The sequence below is a fragment of the Buteo buteo genome, chromosome Z, assembly GCF_964188355.1.
Source record: "Buteo buteo chromosome Z, bButBut1.hap1.1, whole genome shotgun sequence".
Lineage (NCBI taxonomy): Eukaryota > Metazoa > Chordata > Aves > Accipitriformes > Accipitridae > Buteo > Buteo buteo.
In genome coordinates this window covers 12,319,844-12,338,072 of record NC_134204.1, presented here as the reverse complement: position 1 = coordinate 12,338,072, position 18,229 = coordinate 12,319,844, and the positions used below count along the sequence as shown (strand labels likewise).

At 44.1% G+C, this 18,229-nt stretch overlaps 1 protein-coding gene across 4 annotated transcripts in view; it reads left to right on the top strand.

Annotated features, from left to right (window-relative positions):
* PDZD2 (PDZ domain containing 2) overlaps positions 1-18,229 on the top strand; it is a 143,523-nt gene that overhangs the window by 98,624 nt on the left and 26,670 nt on the right. For all 4 annotated transcript variants that reach the window (XM_075019829.1, XM_075019826.1, XM_075019830.1 and 1 more), the window contains 8 exons: positions 4,736-4,847; positions 6,757-6,905; positions 7,523-7,642; positions 10,152-10,266; positions 12,022-12,095; positions 12,260-12,485; positions 13,517-13,634; positions 15,843-15,975. In XM_075019829.1, coding sequence (XP_074875930.1) covers positions 4,736-4,847; positions 6,757-6,905; positions 7,523-7,642; positions 10,152-10,266; positions 12,022-12,095; positions 12,260-12,485; positions 13,517-13,634; positions 15,843-15,975 — 1,047 coding nt within the window. The remainder of the gene's footprint in view (positions 1-4,735; positions 4,848-6,756; positions 6,906-7,522; positions 7,643-10,151; positions 10,267-12,021; positions 12,096-12,259; positions 12,486-13,516; positions 13,635-15,842; positions 15,976-18,229) is intronic.

Here is an 18,229-nt window from a genome sequence, read left to right as displayed (position 1 = left end):
TTGTTTCACCAGCAGTGCTTAATATAGCCCAAATCGGAGCCCTCCTGGAGCCTCGGTGGTGGAGCCTGCCTGGCCAACACGCAGAGCTCCTGTCTGCCCCAGCAGCTTTGCACTGGGGGAGAAAGTGGGGCACCGAGATTTTCTCAGACGCCAGTTACGGCACTGAATTAGTGCTGACGTGGAGGTGACGTTCCTCCTGTTTTCCTCCATCCCTGGCTCCATTTGGATCTCTGAGTTTGTGCCACGACAGAGGGGAGCAGCGATGCAGCACGCTTCGAAAGGGGATTCCCGTAGCTTGCACCAAAACCGATTAAATCTGGGTTTAATTTGGACTTCTTGTGAGCCCCGTGGTTCAGCCGAGGGAGCTCCCTGGGCGTTGGGAGGTGCTGTGTTTCGGAAAGGTGCCTGTGGGTGCTGCAGCCCCTGGCGCGGTGCGTCCTGGCTCATCTGGCTCTTCCCAACATGCAGGAAGCTTTGTGCGTGCCCCAAAATAGAGCAGTAAGCCATGGAAAACTCAGTGCTGGCCGAGATTAGACAATCTGTGTCCTCCGCATCGTTTGCAGTGTTAATTCTGGTAAATTATAGTGCTGCAGTTTGTAATTTACCTGGGAGATGGATTCAATTAAATTGAAAAAGAGCTAATTTAAAAGTGACGGTATTTTACTTTCTGTGTAAGGTAAAGGGGCCTGTGGAGTTGCCTGCCTACCAGATACATTTAAGGCTTAAAGCGTGCTGTGCCCCATAAAGCGATAAATAATTGCACAAACAACTGGAACAACTACAATTGTAATAGGTCTTGGAACAAAATCTCCCAAACTTTTGGCAAGGTTAAAGCCTTTAAGGCATCAGCTAGTCTCGAGGGACTAGGAAGAAAGACATTGTGCAGGGACCAGGTGAAGTCAGGTTTGTGTCGGGCGTTTTGCACCTTTCTCTGAAGGGTCTGGTGCTGGCTCCTCTTGGACACTTGCGGGGTTCATCCTGCTGGCTGCCCTACAGACGGCAGCACTGGGGTGTTCCATGGTGAAATATGTTTGGGGTAGCGCTGCTCAAGGAAGAACTGTCCTGGCTGTGTCGGGACCAAAGAAGAGGAGGAATTATCCCCTGGAGGTTGTGCAGGGTTGCTGCGTGCAGGGGCACGGCCATTCGTCTTCCATACAAAGAAAGGCAGCGGACTCGCCGGTGGGCTTGCTTTGCCAGTGCAGGTAGGGCTGAATTTGGCACGCCGCAGGCGGCTCAGTCTAATCCTCGCGGTTTCGCTCCCCAGCTACCAGGTTAAACTTGTCTCTACGCTGCTGGCACTCCTCAGCAGAGAAGAGCGGGCAGGCTGTGCCGTGGGGAGTCGGATGGGCTCCCTGATGGGAAAGGCAGCAGCCGAGGCGCTCTGCAGCGGCAGCAGTGAAGCGGTTTGCTTATTAAATTGTATCATCCCCTGTGTGCCGCCTTGTTTTTGTAGATCGGCGACGATTGCCAAGCTGTTTGCGGTTAAACAATGCGGACTTTCATAATCCTGCTCCTCATCTCGCCTAATTAAGGGCCTGGTCTTGCTGGAGCTCTGCCCGAGCGAGGACTCCAGGGGCAGTTGTTCGTCCTGGTACGGTGCCAGGACCGTGTGTCCGTGATAGTGCCATTTCCTTTGAAATCAATTGAGATGTCACCATCACTTGATCCTGGAGCTACTTAATGAACTGGCAAAATGGGCTCTATTTTTAGATCTCCCTTCAAACCGCTGTGCGTGTTAAAGCTCCACTTGTCCTTAACGCTGGGACGGCGTTGGGCAGGATTTATTGGTTTAGTTTAATAAGAGGCGTACAGAACTGAAATAATAAGCTCCATTTCCTTGAAAGTGAGGAAAATTAAAATGGCATGGTTAAATCCAGGCAGCCGACTCGAGACAGTAAAGTGATACGTTCACGTGTGGCCAGAAGAATAAGGTGGAGCTGAGTTTTTCTTCTTGTCTAAGTTGCGAGAGAGCCAAAGATTACAGACACATGACTGCGGGGAGTTCACGCAAGCTTTGTGGATTGGATTTTTAAGTGTTTTCTAAATAGGATAAAACTCTTGGTGGTTTATTAGACAAGCTCAACAACTTAAAGAATATCTACTTCATTGCAAATGCTAGAGTGTCTTCCCCTACATGTTTATAATTAGTGTCAGAAAAGTATTTTTGCTAAAAGAAGAAATAAACACAGACATAGGTAATTTAGCTGTTTGTACTTCTTATTGTAGTCTGAAGCCAAGTTGGATAAAATGTAATTTCAGGAAGCCTTGAGGCTTTCCCCAGCGTTGGTGTTTGCACACACATGCCCTTCTGTGGATCATACTTGGGATTTGGGGGTTTGCTGTCTGTAGGCTTACAGCCTCCAGGATTGCGCAGTGATGAGGTGGAGGAACAGGGTGTACGGTTTTAATGCAAGTGGCAATTGCCTCCGGTTTTTCCTCGCACCCTACTAGATGGGAATTTATGTAACTGCAAAATGCATCTATACTTTGCTTGTGTTGCACAGGCAAAATAAATAAAAGCAAAAAAAAGTTTCAAACCAAACCCAAACCTTGTGCAGTAGAAACACAAGATGCACTGATGGGGTCACCCTTGAGCCTGGGCTTGGGGTGGAAGTTGGCTGTGGCAGTGATGATTTCAGCATCTGTCTGTACACTGCTGCAAGCTAACTCGATTTTTTCTTCCATGCTCTGAGCTGGAGGTAGCACTCCAGCTTTGGACTGGGAGTTGTGTGGTCTCATCAGGTATAATTGCCCATGTCCCTGCATGCTGCAGAAACAAAGCGGCTCTATAGCTCCGGACCCGAGCTGGGTTGTGCTCAGCTCCAGAAAAGTCTGGTTGGACCCATCTCTGTCTGTTAGGGTAGTTAAAACAGCATGCTGACAAAACTGGCTGCTTTGGTGAGGCATCCCTCTTGTTTTTCTTCATGCCTACGCTTCAGATACTTCTCAACCACAGAATTGACACTACCCCTGAGCACTGATTGTTTCGCACACCTTCAAAACCACAAGCTACGTGATTTTTGTGTGTTTGTGCAAGTGATTTCTACCTTTCTACAAGGGAGGCATTCTCACTTAATAAAGAGTATTTTCACATCTATGGTAAATTGCAACGTAACTTTATGTGATTCATGAAGTCCCAACTCACGTCTAAACACTTCTGCTGTCTTCTGGGTATCCCTATCTCTCACAGGGAGAGTTTGTGATACTTTGCCAGTGGTCTAATCACCGTTGGTTTGGGTCTCTTGGGTGGGTTTTTGGATCTGATTTCTTACATCTTTTCTGGAATGAGTCCCTCATTAGGATGGCCAAATCATAAGTAATGGTTTTTTTCAGGCAGATGTAGTTATTTTCTTCAAATGAATCTGATTATCTGGAGCTGTAAGCTGCAAAGCATGTGATGCTAGAAGTGAACTCCGAAGTAGTTGCTGCAATGCCTTGAAAAATCAACAAGAACTAGCTGGGATGTGTAAACTGTGTGTAGCTGTTCATGGTGAAGGCGGAGGCATAAAAAGCAGTTTCCATTCCAGCTTCCTGTTATCTACCAGTTTTATGGTTTCCTGAAGTTTTCTACCCTTTGAACTGAAATCATGAAGTCTAGACTGTATGCAAAAGATAAACTTTGGCCTTCTTGGTTTGGGGACAAGAGAGGCTGGGAGTTGGGAGGCAGGTTCTGGGGAAGATTCTGCCATTTCTAAGCTTGAATAGTGGAAGTAGAAATTATTTTAACAGTAAGAGTGTTTGGTGATTTCGGTGGGATTTTTTTTTAAACTGACTTCCAGCGGTTCATATAGTACATTAAAAGTATAATGCAACCAGTAAGTGGTTGTATTGGAAATTGTTGTCCTTTGCATGAGCTGTCTGAATAATTGTGCAGAGGATGCGTGGTGGGTGATGGGGTTGAGAATATAAAAGAATTGCTGTGTGCATGGGGAGCATGTCAAGGATCGCTATTTTCCTACATCTAGAAAAATAATGACTGCTGTAGTTTGGTAAAGAAAGCAGTAAGTGGAGAAGGAGGTCACAAGGGTCTTCCACAACACAGGGGTTGGGGAAGGTCTTTGTGGGCTTTGTGCATGGGCAGTTGTGCTCATCCCTGAGAGTGTGGGAGCAGGATTTTGTCACCTCCATCTAGGCAAAAACAGCAGGTAAACAGACTCCTCCTGTCTCAGTGCATTTACTGAGGGTGGCGGGGTTGCAATTCCACATGTAAATTTAAGTTGAGCATTTCCAGGCTTTTAAGTGCTTAGGTATATAATCTTTATAACTTTCTGTTAAATTAGCTTTTCATCCATTATGCATCAGCATTCAGCTCTAGACACTAACAATAAAATAACACTTTTTTAAAGTGGTTTTCTCTATAAAGATGTGAAGTCTCTGAAAGCTTGCTGAGCTGAACAAACTGCAATAAAAGCTACATCAAAATCTTGTTAAAATGCATGTAGAAGCACCTGAATGAGGTGCCGTGGTTGCTGGAGGCGCTCTGGGGGCTCAGTGTGGTACCCTGCAGAGGATCCCTGGCCATACTGAGCTGTACCCATCAGTGAGATCTCCAATAATGTCCAAAGGCATTGCTGAAAATTACTTAGAGAAAAGTGTGCTGGCTTAATACAATGACATGTTTTGGGAAAAAAGATGATGTGTGGTGGAATTTTCTGCCCCTTAGTAAAAATGAGAGGAATTCCATCAACTTCTCTGTTTACAAGTAAATAATTTTTTTTTGTTTCAATTTTTTTAGGTGATGGAAACTGAGAAGTCTCAAGATCCAGCTTGTGCAGAATTGTCCAAAGGAAACAACCAGAGTCCAACTCTGGGGAGTGGCATACTGAAATACAGAAGTCGATCCCAAGGTAAAGCTGGGTTGATGAAAGATAGCAATAGTAGAATTTTTATGTTGTGTATTTATTTTAGCTCCCCAAAAGTGAGGTAGGATTTCTTTCCTTTGAAGATCATGTTACTCTAATTTGGAAGGAAAATCCCAGCTGTAAGATGTTAGCATTTAGCCTCCTGAGTTGAACTACTTTATGGACAGAAAGATGAAGCAAAGTTTTGGAAGCTTCTTTCTTTTTTCTGGTTCTCTCTTCTCTCTCTTTTTTTAACATTTACATTCCCTGGATATTTCAGTGTGCTCTGATACTGAGGTGGGGGACATGTTTCAACATACCATCACCAAAATACCCATTACGGCCAGTACTCCCCAAAATTTCTGTTGCTTTGTCCCCAGGTCTTAACAGTAACCTGTGTGCAGACCTCGATCACATTCTCATCCCTGATAGCTTCTGAGGCTCCCTCCCTCCTGTGTTCACCTAAATTTCCGTTTACTCAGATATTTTCAGCATCCTCTAGGGAGCTCCTCTGCCTGTAGCCCCTGCAGCTGTGTGTTGGTGGCTCACTGGGGATCCAGCCCTGGTTCCTGTGAGGGCTGATGCCCCTGGGCCGTGGGTGAGCCTGGAGCATCCCCCAGCCTGGTCCCATGCCTGGGCTGCAGCGCGGGAGGGGAAGCTGCATTCAGAGGTGGGCAGAAAGCATAGAATATATGTAATTACTATATACTATATAATATATAGTATAGAATATATATACTAAATATAACTGTTTGTTTTCCTAGAAGAAGAGAGGGAGAGGTAACAGGAAAGGAGTAGTTGTAGGTACCAGGAGGGTTTGGGAGTGAAAGAAGTGTCAGGGTGCTGCGGGTCCTGCAGCGATAGCTGTCCTGGCTGTGTGCAGCAGCAGCAGTGCCCTGTGTGCCCAGGGAAGGGGAGCTTTAAAACCGGAGGTAATTTCACGCCCCGAAGCAAGGAGTGGGTTTAAATTGCGCTCTGGGCAGCGGGTACAAATTCTGCCTATGGATGTGGCAGGTCTACCTCAGCCCGTGGCTTGTGAGCCCCATCCCCAGAGTAAGGACAGGGCAGTGCATATAAAGGGAAAGCAGAGCTTCTCCTTTCTTTGGCAGCTCCAGCTTAACATCGGTTTAAAGTAATCTTAAAGCCATGTCATGAAATTCAGCTTGCACAAATTTGGCCTGTCTGTGCCTTGGGTTTTCATCTGTAAAATAGGGGTTAACAGCCCTTCCCTGCATGGTGGGGAAATGGCAAGGATAAATGTGCGGGAACTGCTGTGACCGGGGGTCCTGTGGGGATGTTGAAGAAAATGAGAATTGGAGGAGCCCTGGTGTGAGGAGCAGGGTACTCTGCGGCTAATTGCAGGATGTCCTTCAAGACAAATAATTCTGTTTCTTACCTGAACTCTGCACTCCTCTTCAAGACAACTATGATCGTTGCCAGAAGGAAGGAAAATAGCATTTATTTGGCACATTTTTCCTTTTTCCATTCCAGAAAAATTTCCCTCAAAGTGACATGACACCTCCAGAAATGAATACTTTTACAGTGTCAGGTCTTTTAATTTTAAATAAATGAAGCTTGAGAGCTTAGTGCACTGGCAAGTGCCATTGGGTGAGAACAGCTGAATTTCTTTTCTGTCCCTGAGCTCCCAGCTCAGTTATCTTCTGCTTTTTCTTACTACCACAAGCAACAGTGCCGAGCAGTTCAGCATCACGGAAAGATCGTAGAAAAGCTGTGACAGCAGGAGAAGTCTTCAGTTGAGGATGATTAAAACTAGCTTCTAACTGCCCGGTTGGGAACTGTGTAGCATTGTTTTAAGGCACTGTTGAAGTTGGGATTTGCGGGAGGTGATTATTGTGTGCTGGCGAGAGGGTAAAGCTGAGATGTTTGCGGAATGTGTTTCTGTCATTTTCCCTAGGTGCCGGATCCCGCTTGGAGTCCGTGGGAGAAGACGATGAGCTGACAGTGGAAAACGGTGAATCGAATTATGAAATAGCAGTGAAATATTCCCGGGGTGGAAGAAAGCACTCTCTGCCCCAGCAGCTGGAGTCGGCAGGAGCCAGGCAGGTGGGTGGAAAGGCAGGGCTGGCTCTGAGCACCTCGCTGTGCTCAGTCCTTTGAGACCTGTCTGGAGCTCGTAGAAGCGAGGGTAGTAAAACAAGATGCATGTAGGTGCATCACAGGGACTGAAACCAGGCCTGGACACAACAATGGGATGCGTTGGCCACCGATGGAGAGCTTACTTTGAGGATGGTGAAGGGGGGTACTTCTTGCAGTGGCCAGAAAGTCCTAAGGCTGATCTTACGAGTTGCAGTTCTAGAGATCTGAGGACTTAAACAAAAAAATCCTGCCTCTCTTTGTTGTAATAATTTGATGATGTGGGCTTTTTTTTTTTTAGCAGATAAGGACTTCAGTATATCATGAGCCTACCCTTAATCTTTTTAATTTAACTTGTGACTGGTACATTATAAAATGATCCTACTGTGCGAAATGCGGGAAAATTACTGTGGCAAGATTTACTTTGACTGTAATGAGCTAGGATTTCATCCCTTGAACATTTTTCTGAATATATCTGTAAGATCCCACCCTGCCATTTCCCAACACACGCAGTTTTCCCAGTATGACATCCCAGTGCCTGTGCCAAGCAATCAGAGCGACTTCCCTTGTTTGCTTATGTTTGTTAGGACTACCATATCGTGAAGAAATCCACCCGTTCCTTCAGTGCTGCCCAAGTGGAATCTCCATGGAGACTGACCCAGCCATCCATCATTTCCAACATTGTCCTGATGAAAGGGCAAGGCAAGGTGAGGATTTCTGCATGTGGCTGGTTTCTCACATGTAGCGAGAGCTGGCATTTAAGAGGTGTCTCCCGTACCCAGGACTTCCAGCAGATCTCAAGGTAGCCAATAATAATAATAACAGCAGTAGTGATAAACAAATCCCATTTTCAAATCTAAATGCCAAAGTTACACCCGCAAAATATGGGGGAAGCGATGGTCGTGTCACGCACTTGATGCGGGGTGGCTTTCATTTGGATTTGGTGCATGTGGTCATTACCAAGATATCAAATATTAATAATGGATCTCTAAATATGTATGTTTATGCAAAGTTGGTGCAGCTACAGAAGAGTATCTGTCTGCATGCATATTTATGGACAAGCATATTTTATCTCTGTGGAATCTGGATACATTAAAAAAAAAAATCACTGCAAATTAAGCGTTAAACCCAAAGACAGGTTCCTGGTTGATTGCTTGTCTGAGAGCACTGAATTCTCGGGTCAAAGAGTCCTCTTTTCTCCCCCCACTAATGTGTTTGCACATTTGCTGGATACCAGCTGGCTGAATGCTAAGGGAAAATAGACAAGCATTAACCTAGGTGTATATTGTTTTCCCTAATCCAATCCACACTAGCATTGGAGCTGTCATTTAAACATGCTAAAAATATGCATGTCTTTTTCTGAAATACTCTTTAAATTCATCAGATGGATATGTTTTGGACTAAAAAGACTTGTTATGACTTTCAAGCTCAAATACAAAACAAATTCCTTGTTGTGCTTTAAGTTTAGCAAAGAGTTAGAAATAGTGGCTTCTCTGGGTAGATTGACTCACGATTGCTATAGCTCACCTTGTTTTGGGAGCTTCAGGTCTTTCATGACATTTCCAAGCGAGTATTTCTTAATTTTTCACGTACTTTTTTTTTGACACTATTTTCCTCATAAGAATTAGATTATTTCTCCCTGTGGGATAAATCACCCTCTCCTCCCTTCCTGCAGTTAGCTCCAGGGCATGAGGAAGCAGCTGGGAGCATGCACAGTAGTGATCATGAACCACCTCAAACAGCTGCCGTTTTGAGTGCCTTCCACCCACCTTTTGAGTGATCAGCTCTGCTAGGGGCTGCACTGTGTACAATTTGTGCAGTAGCATTTGCTTTATTATCTCCGTGCAGACCTGGGACTTGAAGAGTGTTTCCACAGAATCACCATTGTTGGTAGCTGGGAGCCAAGTGTTTGCCCTTGGTTTTTTCATCTCTAGGTAGACCTGCGAGGGGTGGTTTTCTGCTATGGAGTGGCAGTGCTTCTCCGGGAAGGTGGGCTAATGTGGGAACCGCTGTGCTTTGCAGCCGTATTTCTCCCAACCCACCCAATGGAGCTGCGGGGAGAACTGCAGTGTCCGTGCAGGGGAGTGCCAGGATCCTCCTGCTTTCTGTACGTTGCTTTGCAGTTGATAATTGCACAGCAAACAGTTATTTTGCGTTGCACGGGGGAGCTAGGATGCTTCCTTTCTAGAAGTCGGTAATACTGTCTTATCAAATTACTAGAAGCTCATAACTGTGGTAGTCTACTTCATATTCATGGAGGAAAACAAAAGAGCTGGTGGTTGTATCGGGTTGTAAACACAGTGTTGGTGCCTGCCCTGGCAGCATCCCTCAGCTGGAGAGCACTGCCTGAGGTGCTAATAATAACCATGGCTTCAGATCACTGAACCACGACAGTTTTACACTTCCCTTGTCCACCTGGTCGGTGACTTTTCTCTTTATTCTGTAGAATACATGTACAGCAGTGACAAGAGGAGAAATATGGAGGGGAATAGATCAAGGAAGTGATTTGGCTGGGAAATAACTCAGCAGAAGGGGGAGAGGTTCGTTCTGCTGTTCCCTGATCAGCTTTGTAAGACAGTCCCACAGCCAGCCAGGGCAGCGCAGGGGCACGAGCTAACAGATGGAGCCCTGGGGAATGTATTGATCTAGATTTATTTAAATACAACGTGGTACATGTACATTTTTAATTATTCTGGAGACATGTGCATGGCAGCCCCCCCTCCATGCCAGCCCCCTTCCAGCTACATTCCTGACATTACAGCACTGACCTTATGTCATGTTCTTAAGCTTTTCTTTTTCCTGAGGAAATGCAGAATCTGTGACAGCAGAGAAAACTACAGTTAATCCTGGATATATATCTCAAGGGTGGGAATCTACTGTCTGTCAATTTAAAAGCAATGTGTTACAGTTTTTAAAATGGGAATAGGATAACATAGAGCCGTTGACCTGGTGTTTAAAAAAAAAAAGTAATCTTGAAATAGCATTTTTGCTATTTCAGCTTAAGGTGCCTGCTGCTACTTTTTGAGCTGATAAGTGTGTGATATTAGAGTGAAAGTAAATGAGGAAATGCAAGCAGAGGGTAAGATGGCAGTGCAATTCATCAGAAGCTTTTAGGTTTTGATCTTTCCTTTGTCTTCTATGTTATCAGCAGTCTTTCTCACACAGGTGATAATAGAGTAAGGTGCCAGCTGTGTGTTTTCTCCTCCCTTTCTGTAGGGTCTTGGATTCAGCATTGTGGGAGGTCAGGATTCTGCTCGTGGACGCATGGGGATTTTTGTGAAGACTATATTCCCAAATGGAGCAGCAGCTGCTGATGGAAGGCTTAAAGAAGGTATGGTAGAGAGAATCCAACTACATATAAAGGACCACAGTGGGATATTATTTCGGTCCACCAGAAGTAGTCAAGTACAGCTTTATTTAGGCACCTGGACATCAGCAAGAGGCTGGGGAGGATGTAACACACCCTGTTTGTCCATCCTGGGGAAGATCATTCATAGCAGTTAACTTGATTATATTGCATATTAAGAAGGAGTAGCTGCAGCATCATGGTTTCTTGTCTGTTTGGTTTTTTTTTTTCCCTTCCTATTCAGTGAACTTTATTTGCCCAAGCCATAAGCTTCAGTTTTTCAGTTGGAGAGGGTCATTGATAGCAGTGAAACGTATCTATCCAACCAACATCTGGCTTAAAGATGCTGGTCCAAGAAGGGCTTATACAGAGGGACATGCTTGGGAAAGGCTGTTTTGGGCCCTTGTGCTCTCTGAGCCTCTTGGTGTGATTTTCACATGAATCAACAAGTAAGAGTCATAACCAGAAAAAGAAAAGAGGAAGGATGGAATTGGCAGTAAGATCACCCAGCTGGTTAGAGACACAGATACATCCTGATTTTATTACTGCTTTTCCAGTCTTATTCTCTGAGCTGGACATATAGCCTGCTCTGTGTGTGTTTGCACCCTGGTCTGAGTGCTGTGCTAGACAGACAGACTCTTACACGCTGTTGAAAATACAAAGTGACCATGAGATTAGAGCAGTGGTTTACAACTCTTCTGCAGGGGCTGTGTTACTTCTCTTCCACAGAAAGCTGTTCCTGTGTTACTTCTCTCAAGCTGCTCCTGTGTTACTTCTCTCCTTCTCATATCATCATTCCCCTCTTTACATCTCATCACACTTGTATTTGAGAGTGCTTTTGGTGCCAACTCTCACACTTGCTGCCAGAGGGAAGCTCATGTCCCTGCAGCATAGGTTGTGCACTCGCCATGGGAAGGCAATAAATAGCAGCTGTCCCATAAACCCAGCAATCCTTTGCAGGCTATTCAGAGTTTGCATACTCTTTTTCTTTTTTTTTTTTTTTTTTTTTCCACTGGGTCTAGGAAAGGAGAGGAGGCGTAGACTTGGATGATGACATCGCCCCATCTAATTTTGCACAGATGCAAGTAAAATTGCAGAAAGTGGGTCTGGATTATGCTGACCCTCTTTTTAATAAAATGAAGGTAGATCAACACAGCTGGGTGTAAGTAGTAAGACCCAGAGCCTGGAAGCAGGTAGAATTGTGATGGGACATGTTTGTTGGGGTGAGAAGGGCATTTGCTATCACAGTGTGTGGGCTACACACTTCTCCATCTGCAGGCATTTCATAAGAGAACACGTTTGCTTTCTGCATGTGGATGCAAGGTTAGTTTTCTATGAACAGGCTTTGGAGCGATGTGCTGTTGTCTTTCACTTAGATTCCCATTTCTCCTGTTGATGCTCACAAAAGAAAGGGAGTTTTATAGTCCCTTTGGACTTCATGTTGTAAGCATCTATTTTCAGACTTTAGTTAAAATCTGTAGTGTTTCAGCTTGTTTGTTAGTATGAGAATGCCATGTTAAAAGATCTGTGCTGAAGAACAGTCTTTACTCTGCCAATTCATCACTATTAACTTGTAAAGGCATTAGGACAAGTGAAAATAAACTGAGAGCAGTAAAAGGCTTTTTACTGAGCAGTTAACTGGAATCCTCATAGTAGTGAGTCACCTTATGTACAGGAAAGGGTTTTTACATCTCTATAGTCTGTATATTGCTGACTTCATTTTTTGTATCTAATTACCAGGGGATGAAATCTTAGAAGTTAATGGAGAGTCTCTACAAGGACTGACCCATCAGGAGGCCATTCAGAGGTTTAAGGTAACACAGATGTAGTACAGGAGGGGTTCATGCTCCTCTTCGTTCAGTGCCATTTCATACCCTCGGCTTTATATCCTTTTGCTGCCACAAATCACTGTATGCGGGTTTACTGGCAAGTGTTGGTGTATCGTGGCACCTTACTGGGGTTATTGATGTCTCTCCAGCAACTCAAGAAAGGTGTGGTGACCCTGACGGTGCGCACGCGGCTGCGCAGCCCGAGCCTCACGCCCTGCGTGACTCCCACCTTGCTGAGCCGCTCCAGCTCCCCCAGCTCCAGCGCGAGCGGTGGCATGCCGGTCCCTAGCCCTGACGAGGCGGATGGTTCCTCCTCCAGCCGCAAAGGACCTGGCCCAAAGGACAGGATCGTCATGGATGTGACGCTCAATAAAGGTGAGGGTCCACTGAAATGGGCTCGGAGCACAAAATCACTCCTTTTTAGCGGAGTTTTTGGGAATGGGCTAGCGACTCTAATGTCTGGGCACCTACCTGTGTCCATCTGATCTTGAACCACAGGATGGGGAAAAAAAACACCCTCTAATGCAAAAACTTCAGAAGAGTTCCCCCTTCCACATTTCGTTGCTCTAGAGACAGCAGGCTCTTAACAGGTAGCAGAGGGAGGGTGTGAGATACCAGGCAAAATGTGGATCAGCCTCTTGGTCGCCCAAGTGGCCGTGCCTTTCTGGTAAGGGGCAGTTCTGGGGAAGGCAAAGCTGCACAGAGTGCTCAGAATTGCCCAGATGAGCTGTTTGAACTCCTGCCTGAGGGTTGCACTCATTATCAATAATTGCATAAGATAAACTTAAAGCATGTGCTATATGTGGTGGGACAAATATGCCTATTTTAAAGGCTTATAATATGCTGATTTTAAAGGTTGGATTAAAAATCTGGAGAGAGAAGGTAAGATGTCCAGTGATTCCTACTTTAGGAATGCTGTTACCTGAAGGAAAGCAAAGGTGAAAGTGGACAAAAGTAATCACTGAACCAGAGATAACGTCTCACCTTTCTTTGTGCCTTTTTGCTGAGGAATGCCATGTAGATATTTAACAAAAGAGAGCAGTACAGTTGGCAGCATCTTCTGTGCTCACTTCTTCTGCAATAATTTTAAGTGACATCTTTATTAGATTGCTGCCCCCACTCCTTTGTGCCTTGGACCAGATCAGACCTTGTGTGACATTTCCAGGCAGTTCCCACGGCACACAGAAAATTTGCTGGGAGTGATGGATCTCGGAAAACAGGCAGGATCAGATATTTCCAATCCTGATTTCCACTGTTGGTCTTGGCTTCCTGACTGACTGCACCTAAGGCCAGCCCTGAAACAATACATGAGTCTTGGTCTCAGATGGGATGTGGGAACACAAACACTTGTGTGTCCTGTGTGATTACAATCTGCTACTTTTCTTTGTACTTTTTGTTTTTCACAGAGCCAGGGGTTGGGCTCGGCATTGGTGCCTGTTGTCTCACACTGGAAAACAGTTCTCCGGGGATATACATTCACAGCCTGGCCCCAGGATCAGTGGCTAAAATGGATGGCAGATTAAGGTTAGTTAAAGCAGAAACATGCTAGAGTGGTTTTACAATAAAATTGATTGAGGCTTTGTTTTCACCAGTTGGTTGATGTAGCAGGGAGGGGATTTATACATCAGAGTTCACCAAAAAGAAAACATTTAAATAAAGACATTCCAAAGTGGTATTAAATACCCAAGAAACATTATTCTGTGTGCTGGAAGCAGCACAATCATTAAGATTTGGGTTTTTTTTTTTAATTCTCTATGCAGAAAGCTGAGCCTAATAGCACCCTTTGAGAAAGGGGAGCAGCAAGAAGTGCAGCCTCATGTCTTTTTACCAGAGCTGCAGCCAGAGACCCCAGATTGGGAGGAAATTTGCAGAGCTCTGCTAAAAGCTCAGTCACCTGAAACTCTCTTAAAAAGAGCTGGGGGAGATGTTCGTGCAGCTGACTGTGCCTGTGGCTGCAGCAGCGATTTTTTGCCCTTACTGTCTGTCTGGCAGGGTTGCTGCAGGCTGACCTGCCCATCTCATTTACTCTGTCATGGAGTTTGGATGTCTTTAAGGAACTATAAGAGAGAGAAATAATCATTGCTAGGGTTCCCTTGTGCTTTACGTTGGATTAAGTGACAGGAAGTTATTTGCTGTTCCTCTCCTGGAGGCTTCATTTTTAAAAACCATTGGAGGAAATCTTCCACCTTTCTGCGTTCCTGCATAAATGCTGGTGGGCACTGGGAGCATCACTCGGGAGGGGAGGCTGTGCTGAAGACCCCCTGGGACTGCATGAACCGCACTGAGCGTGTGGTGTGAGCACTGGTGCAGAGAGGCTGAGCAAATGCCTTGCTTTCACATGGGTAGAGAGTGCCTTCTGTTTGCTTGCTCACCAGGAAAACTGTGATAGAGCAATTTGATTTTTTGGAATAAAGGAAGATGATCTTACGGTGGCATCCCTGCCAAAACGCTTGAAAGTGCCTGCCATATAGAAGTGTCTATAGGAGGCAGTATTCCATGCTAACTTGCTTTCTTGTAAGCCTCTTTGGAAAAGATTGCAGTGCTGGTTGCATCTGTGTGTAACAGCTGTATCATTTATTAGGTTTAAGTGATTGATTATATCCAGGCATGCTTCCCAGATTTCTAGCTTGCTTCTTTGAGACATTGCTTCTGTTGTCCCTTCAGCGGTTTCTGGCTCTGTAAGCCAAAACTTACAGGATGGTTTTGATTTTTGGAAAAATTTGTTAATCAAATACTGGCTTTGCAATACAGGAGAGGTTTGAATCCAGCTTCTCCGTATCTGAGTTTCCCCTCTCAGTCATGCGCCTGTGTAAGTGACTCCATTTGTGTAGTTTCTAATAGCTGTATAAATCTAAAAGATGGGCAGAGCAGCGGCATGATTACACAACTGATAGGTCACCCTTTGCTTTTCTGAGCCTGTACCAGAAGTACAGGTTACTGAAGGCTGTCACGTGCAATTGCCATTTTGCCTTTGGCGTGTGGACTCCCAGTGTGAACTCATTTCCATTGTCACAAGTAGCCCAACATAAATCAGCAGTAGTAGACTGACTGATAGTGTCTATTTAAAGCAAATGCTTTAGTAATTATGGAGAATGCTTTAATGATATCCCTAGTTGATGATCTTTTCTTTTGAATAGTTCCAGATGTCTGAGCACCATGAGCAAGAGTTAAGAAATTGGGAAAACAAAACTAAACAATCTGTGCTTTCCTTTCAGAAGAGGGTTTTTTTTTTTCCTTCTTTTTAATGGGTTCTGTAGGTTAATTTGAAGCAAATACAGGCTTATCATGCTCAATTTTTTCCTGGAGTAATTTCATAAACTCATATCTAAATCATGAATTTCTTATCAGTGTTTGTGTTAAGTAATTCAGTATGATGGAAAGAAACAGCCCATCTGAATCTTATTTTTCCTCTTCTGTGCTCAACAAGTATGTGAGTGCAGAACTGGAATTGAAGTTTGCTTTCACCCTGGTCCAAATGCAGCCAGCTTTCTCTGTTGATTTAATAGGGTTTGTAGCACTGACAGTAAGTGTGGAAGGGATCTCTGGACCGTCCTCCCGAAGTCAACAGGAGTTAAAGCACTCACGTCACTGGGAACAAGAGCTAGACTGGCTTCTTTGCAAGTCAGATCTTTTCCAGACACTTGTATCTTGAAAAAGCTTGGCCATCAGTTGAAAGCACAAATGTTTTTGTAAAAGGCGGTTGTGATTAACTGGCTCTACATCTCTCTGCAGTCGGGGTGACCAGATCCTGGAGGCAGATTCGGTGAGTCTGCGTCACGCGGCATTAAGTGAAGCCTACGCCATCCTGAGTGAATGTGGCCCGGGTCCAGTCAGCCTAATCATAAGTCGGCACCCTAACCCGAAGGTGAGGAGAAAATGTGTTAGTGTATCTGGGTTGATTTCATCTGGTGCTGTAATTTGAGTCTTGCTGTCAGGAAAGCAGCAAATGAGGAATATCGGATTTTTCTCTCCATGGCCTCTGTTGTGCAAGAAGTCAGGATTGTAAAGATGCCTTCCAGTTTTGTAAATTGTAGCAATGTTGGACTGTCCCTGCTGCTTTTCACTTGGTCACCCACTGATCAAATGTAATTTTCCTGGAACTACTCGAGTGAAGTGTTCCCATCTTTCTCAGTACTTGGACCAAGTGGCAATGCAAATATGGCACAAGTCCTGTTTCTCCTAAAAGTCACTTTGCAGTTAGTTTGTCTTTGAGTAGGATATTATTTAGGGCCAGGAGTATAAATATCAACAGATTGAACTGATCAACTGTAATAAAGTAGTAGGAATACTGTTTTTAAAAACATAAAATCTGTCCAAAGATCAAAGTTTTCCTTCAGGAATTAAAACGTGAGAATCTGGAATGTACTGCTACTGTGAAATCTGTGCAGGGGCAATTTGGAAATAAGGCTGTGTTTACAAAGTGAGTATTTTCAAGCAGTTTTTAGAAATTGATGATAGAAGATAAAAGCCTTTTAACCAAGCTATAGGGAATAACAACTTCTTTTATTTCAATATTTCAAAGAATTTCATGAGTGTACAAAACCTTCCTTTTTAAACAGGAATGAAGCTGTAAAAATATTTGCATTAGTGGGTCCAGAGAGCTCTGACTTTTGAACTCGTAACTACAAATGGAGGCCTTAATAAATCCATATCTAGGAGAACTCAGGTTTCTTATTTTATAATTAATTGTGTATTTTCTGCTAAATCAAATATACAAACAATAGACAAATAGGGGTCTACTGTCCAGAGTTTATTATCATTGCTGCAAGGCCTTGTGCTGCTAAAAATAAAGCGGCTGTGGTTCTGTTAGTTAAAGGTAAGCAATGAGTGGATAAGAATTGGGCTTATAGCCTAAGATAACAGTATTTCTAGGGAGTCTGTATGCTGTGCTGAACCAGCATGATGGTTCAATTTGATTGCGTTATTAAGGCATTTAGACTTTTTGGAGAGTCTGTAAGTAGCATGAAATAAAAACTCCATGGAGTGGAGCCTGCCCTCTCTCCTCTGTCCTTCATCTTACTGTGGTAGTGGCTTGAAAGCCAATGAGTGACCTAACCAGGTATCTGCTGAGAAGATGAACTGAGTTAAGCTAATTGCTTGCTATTACTCAGTAACAGAGGGAAACTATTAAGTGGCTCCTATTACAGTTTTCCATAAGTGGTATTTAAAATGACAACAAATCCTTTGCCAAGAAATGCTAAGAAAAGCTAGAAGTTGAGTTGGAGAGACCCTAAAGCATTTTTTCCTCCCAGGGGAAATCCCCCCCAGATTGAATCTACAGTCCCTCATAGCTGGATCTCTGAAGGAGTGTCCATATGGGAACCCATATTTATCATTATATCACTGTCACCCTTTTTCTGACAGCACTGGGGGATCTACAGAAGTGTGTGTGGTATTTCATTTTATTAGCTTTTAATAATACCCCAGCCTGCAGATTGTACTTAGGAATTAGCTTGGCCCTTTCCAGTTTGATCTGCCTGAGGCGTAGCGGATGTTAAAAATCAGAATTGGCAGAGCTTGCAGAAGTGTGGATTTTCGGTTAGCTTTAAACAAATACTGCAGTCTGCCCAGCACCTAGTTTTACTCTTGGGACATCTTGTACTCAAAGGTTTGTGTAAAGGTCCTGGAGCATACTCTGAGGGCTTGGTCCATGTGCTGTAGGAATCCCTGTGCCCCAGGAGCCTGGAGGCTTTTGGTTTGCTGTAAGGTCATGCCACAGGCTGAAAACAGAGATTTATTTCTACAAAGGCTCATGTTGTTTTGGACATTTTTATTCTTAATGTCTCATTTTACGAGACAAAAGGTCCACAGTACATTTTGTTGCTGAATATGTTCACTTCGGTGTTTTCATGTACTTCCAAGAGAAATACCACAAAATTTTCTTTCTTCTTGTTATTCTGAGTGAATGTGGCATTTAAACTATGTTTAAACTGCCGAGTTTGTCTTAGGAACCTTTCAAATCTTCATGGTTCAGAAAGATTCAAGTTTCTAGTCTCTATTTATGCTGAATTTTAATTCATGTAAAGCAATGTGTGTAGAAATTATTTTTGACAGAATTAACTTGTTTTCTGTTTTTAAATATATATTCCTGCAGACTAGTTGTTCCTGTTATAAAATTA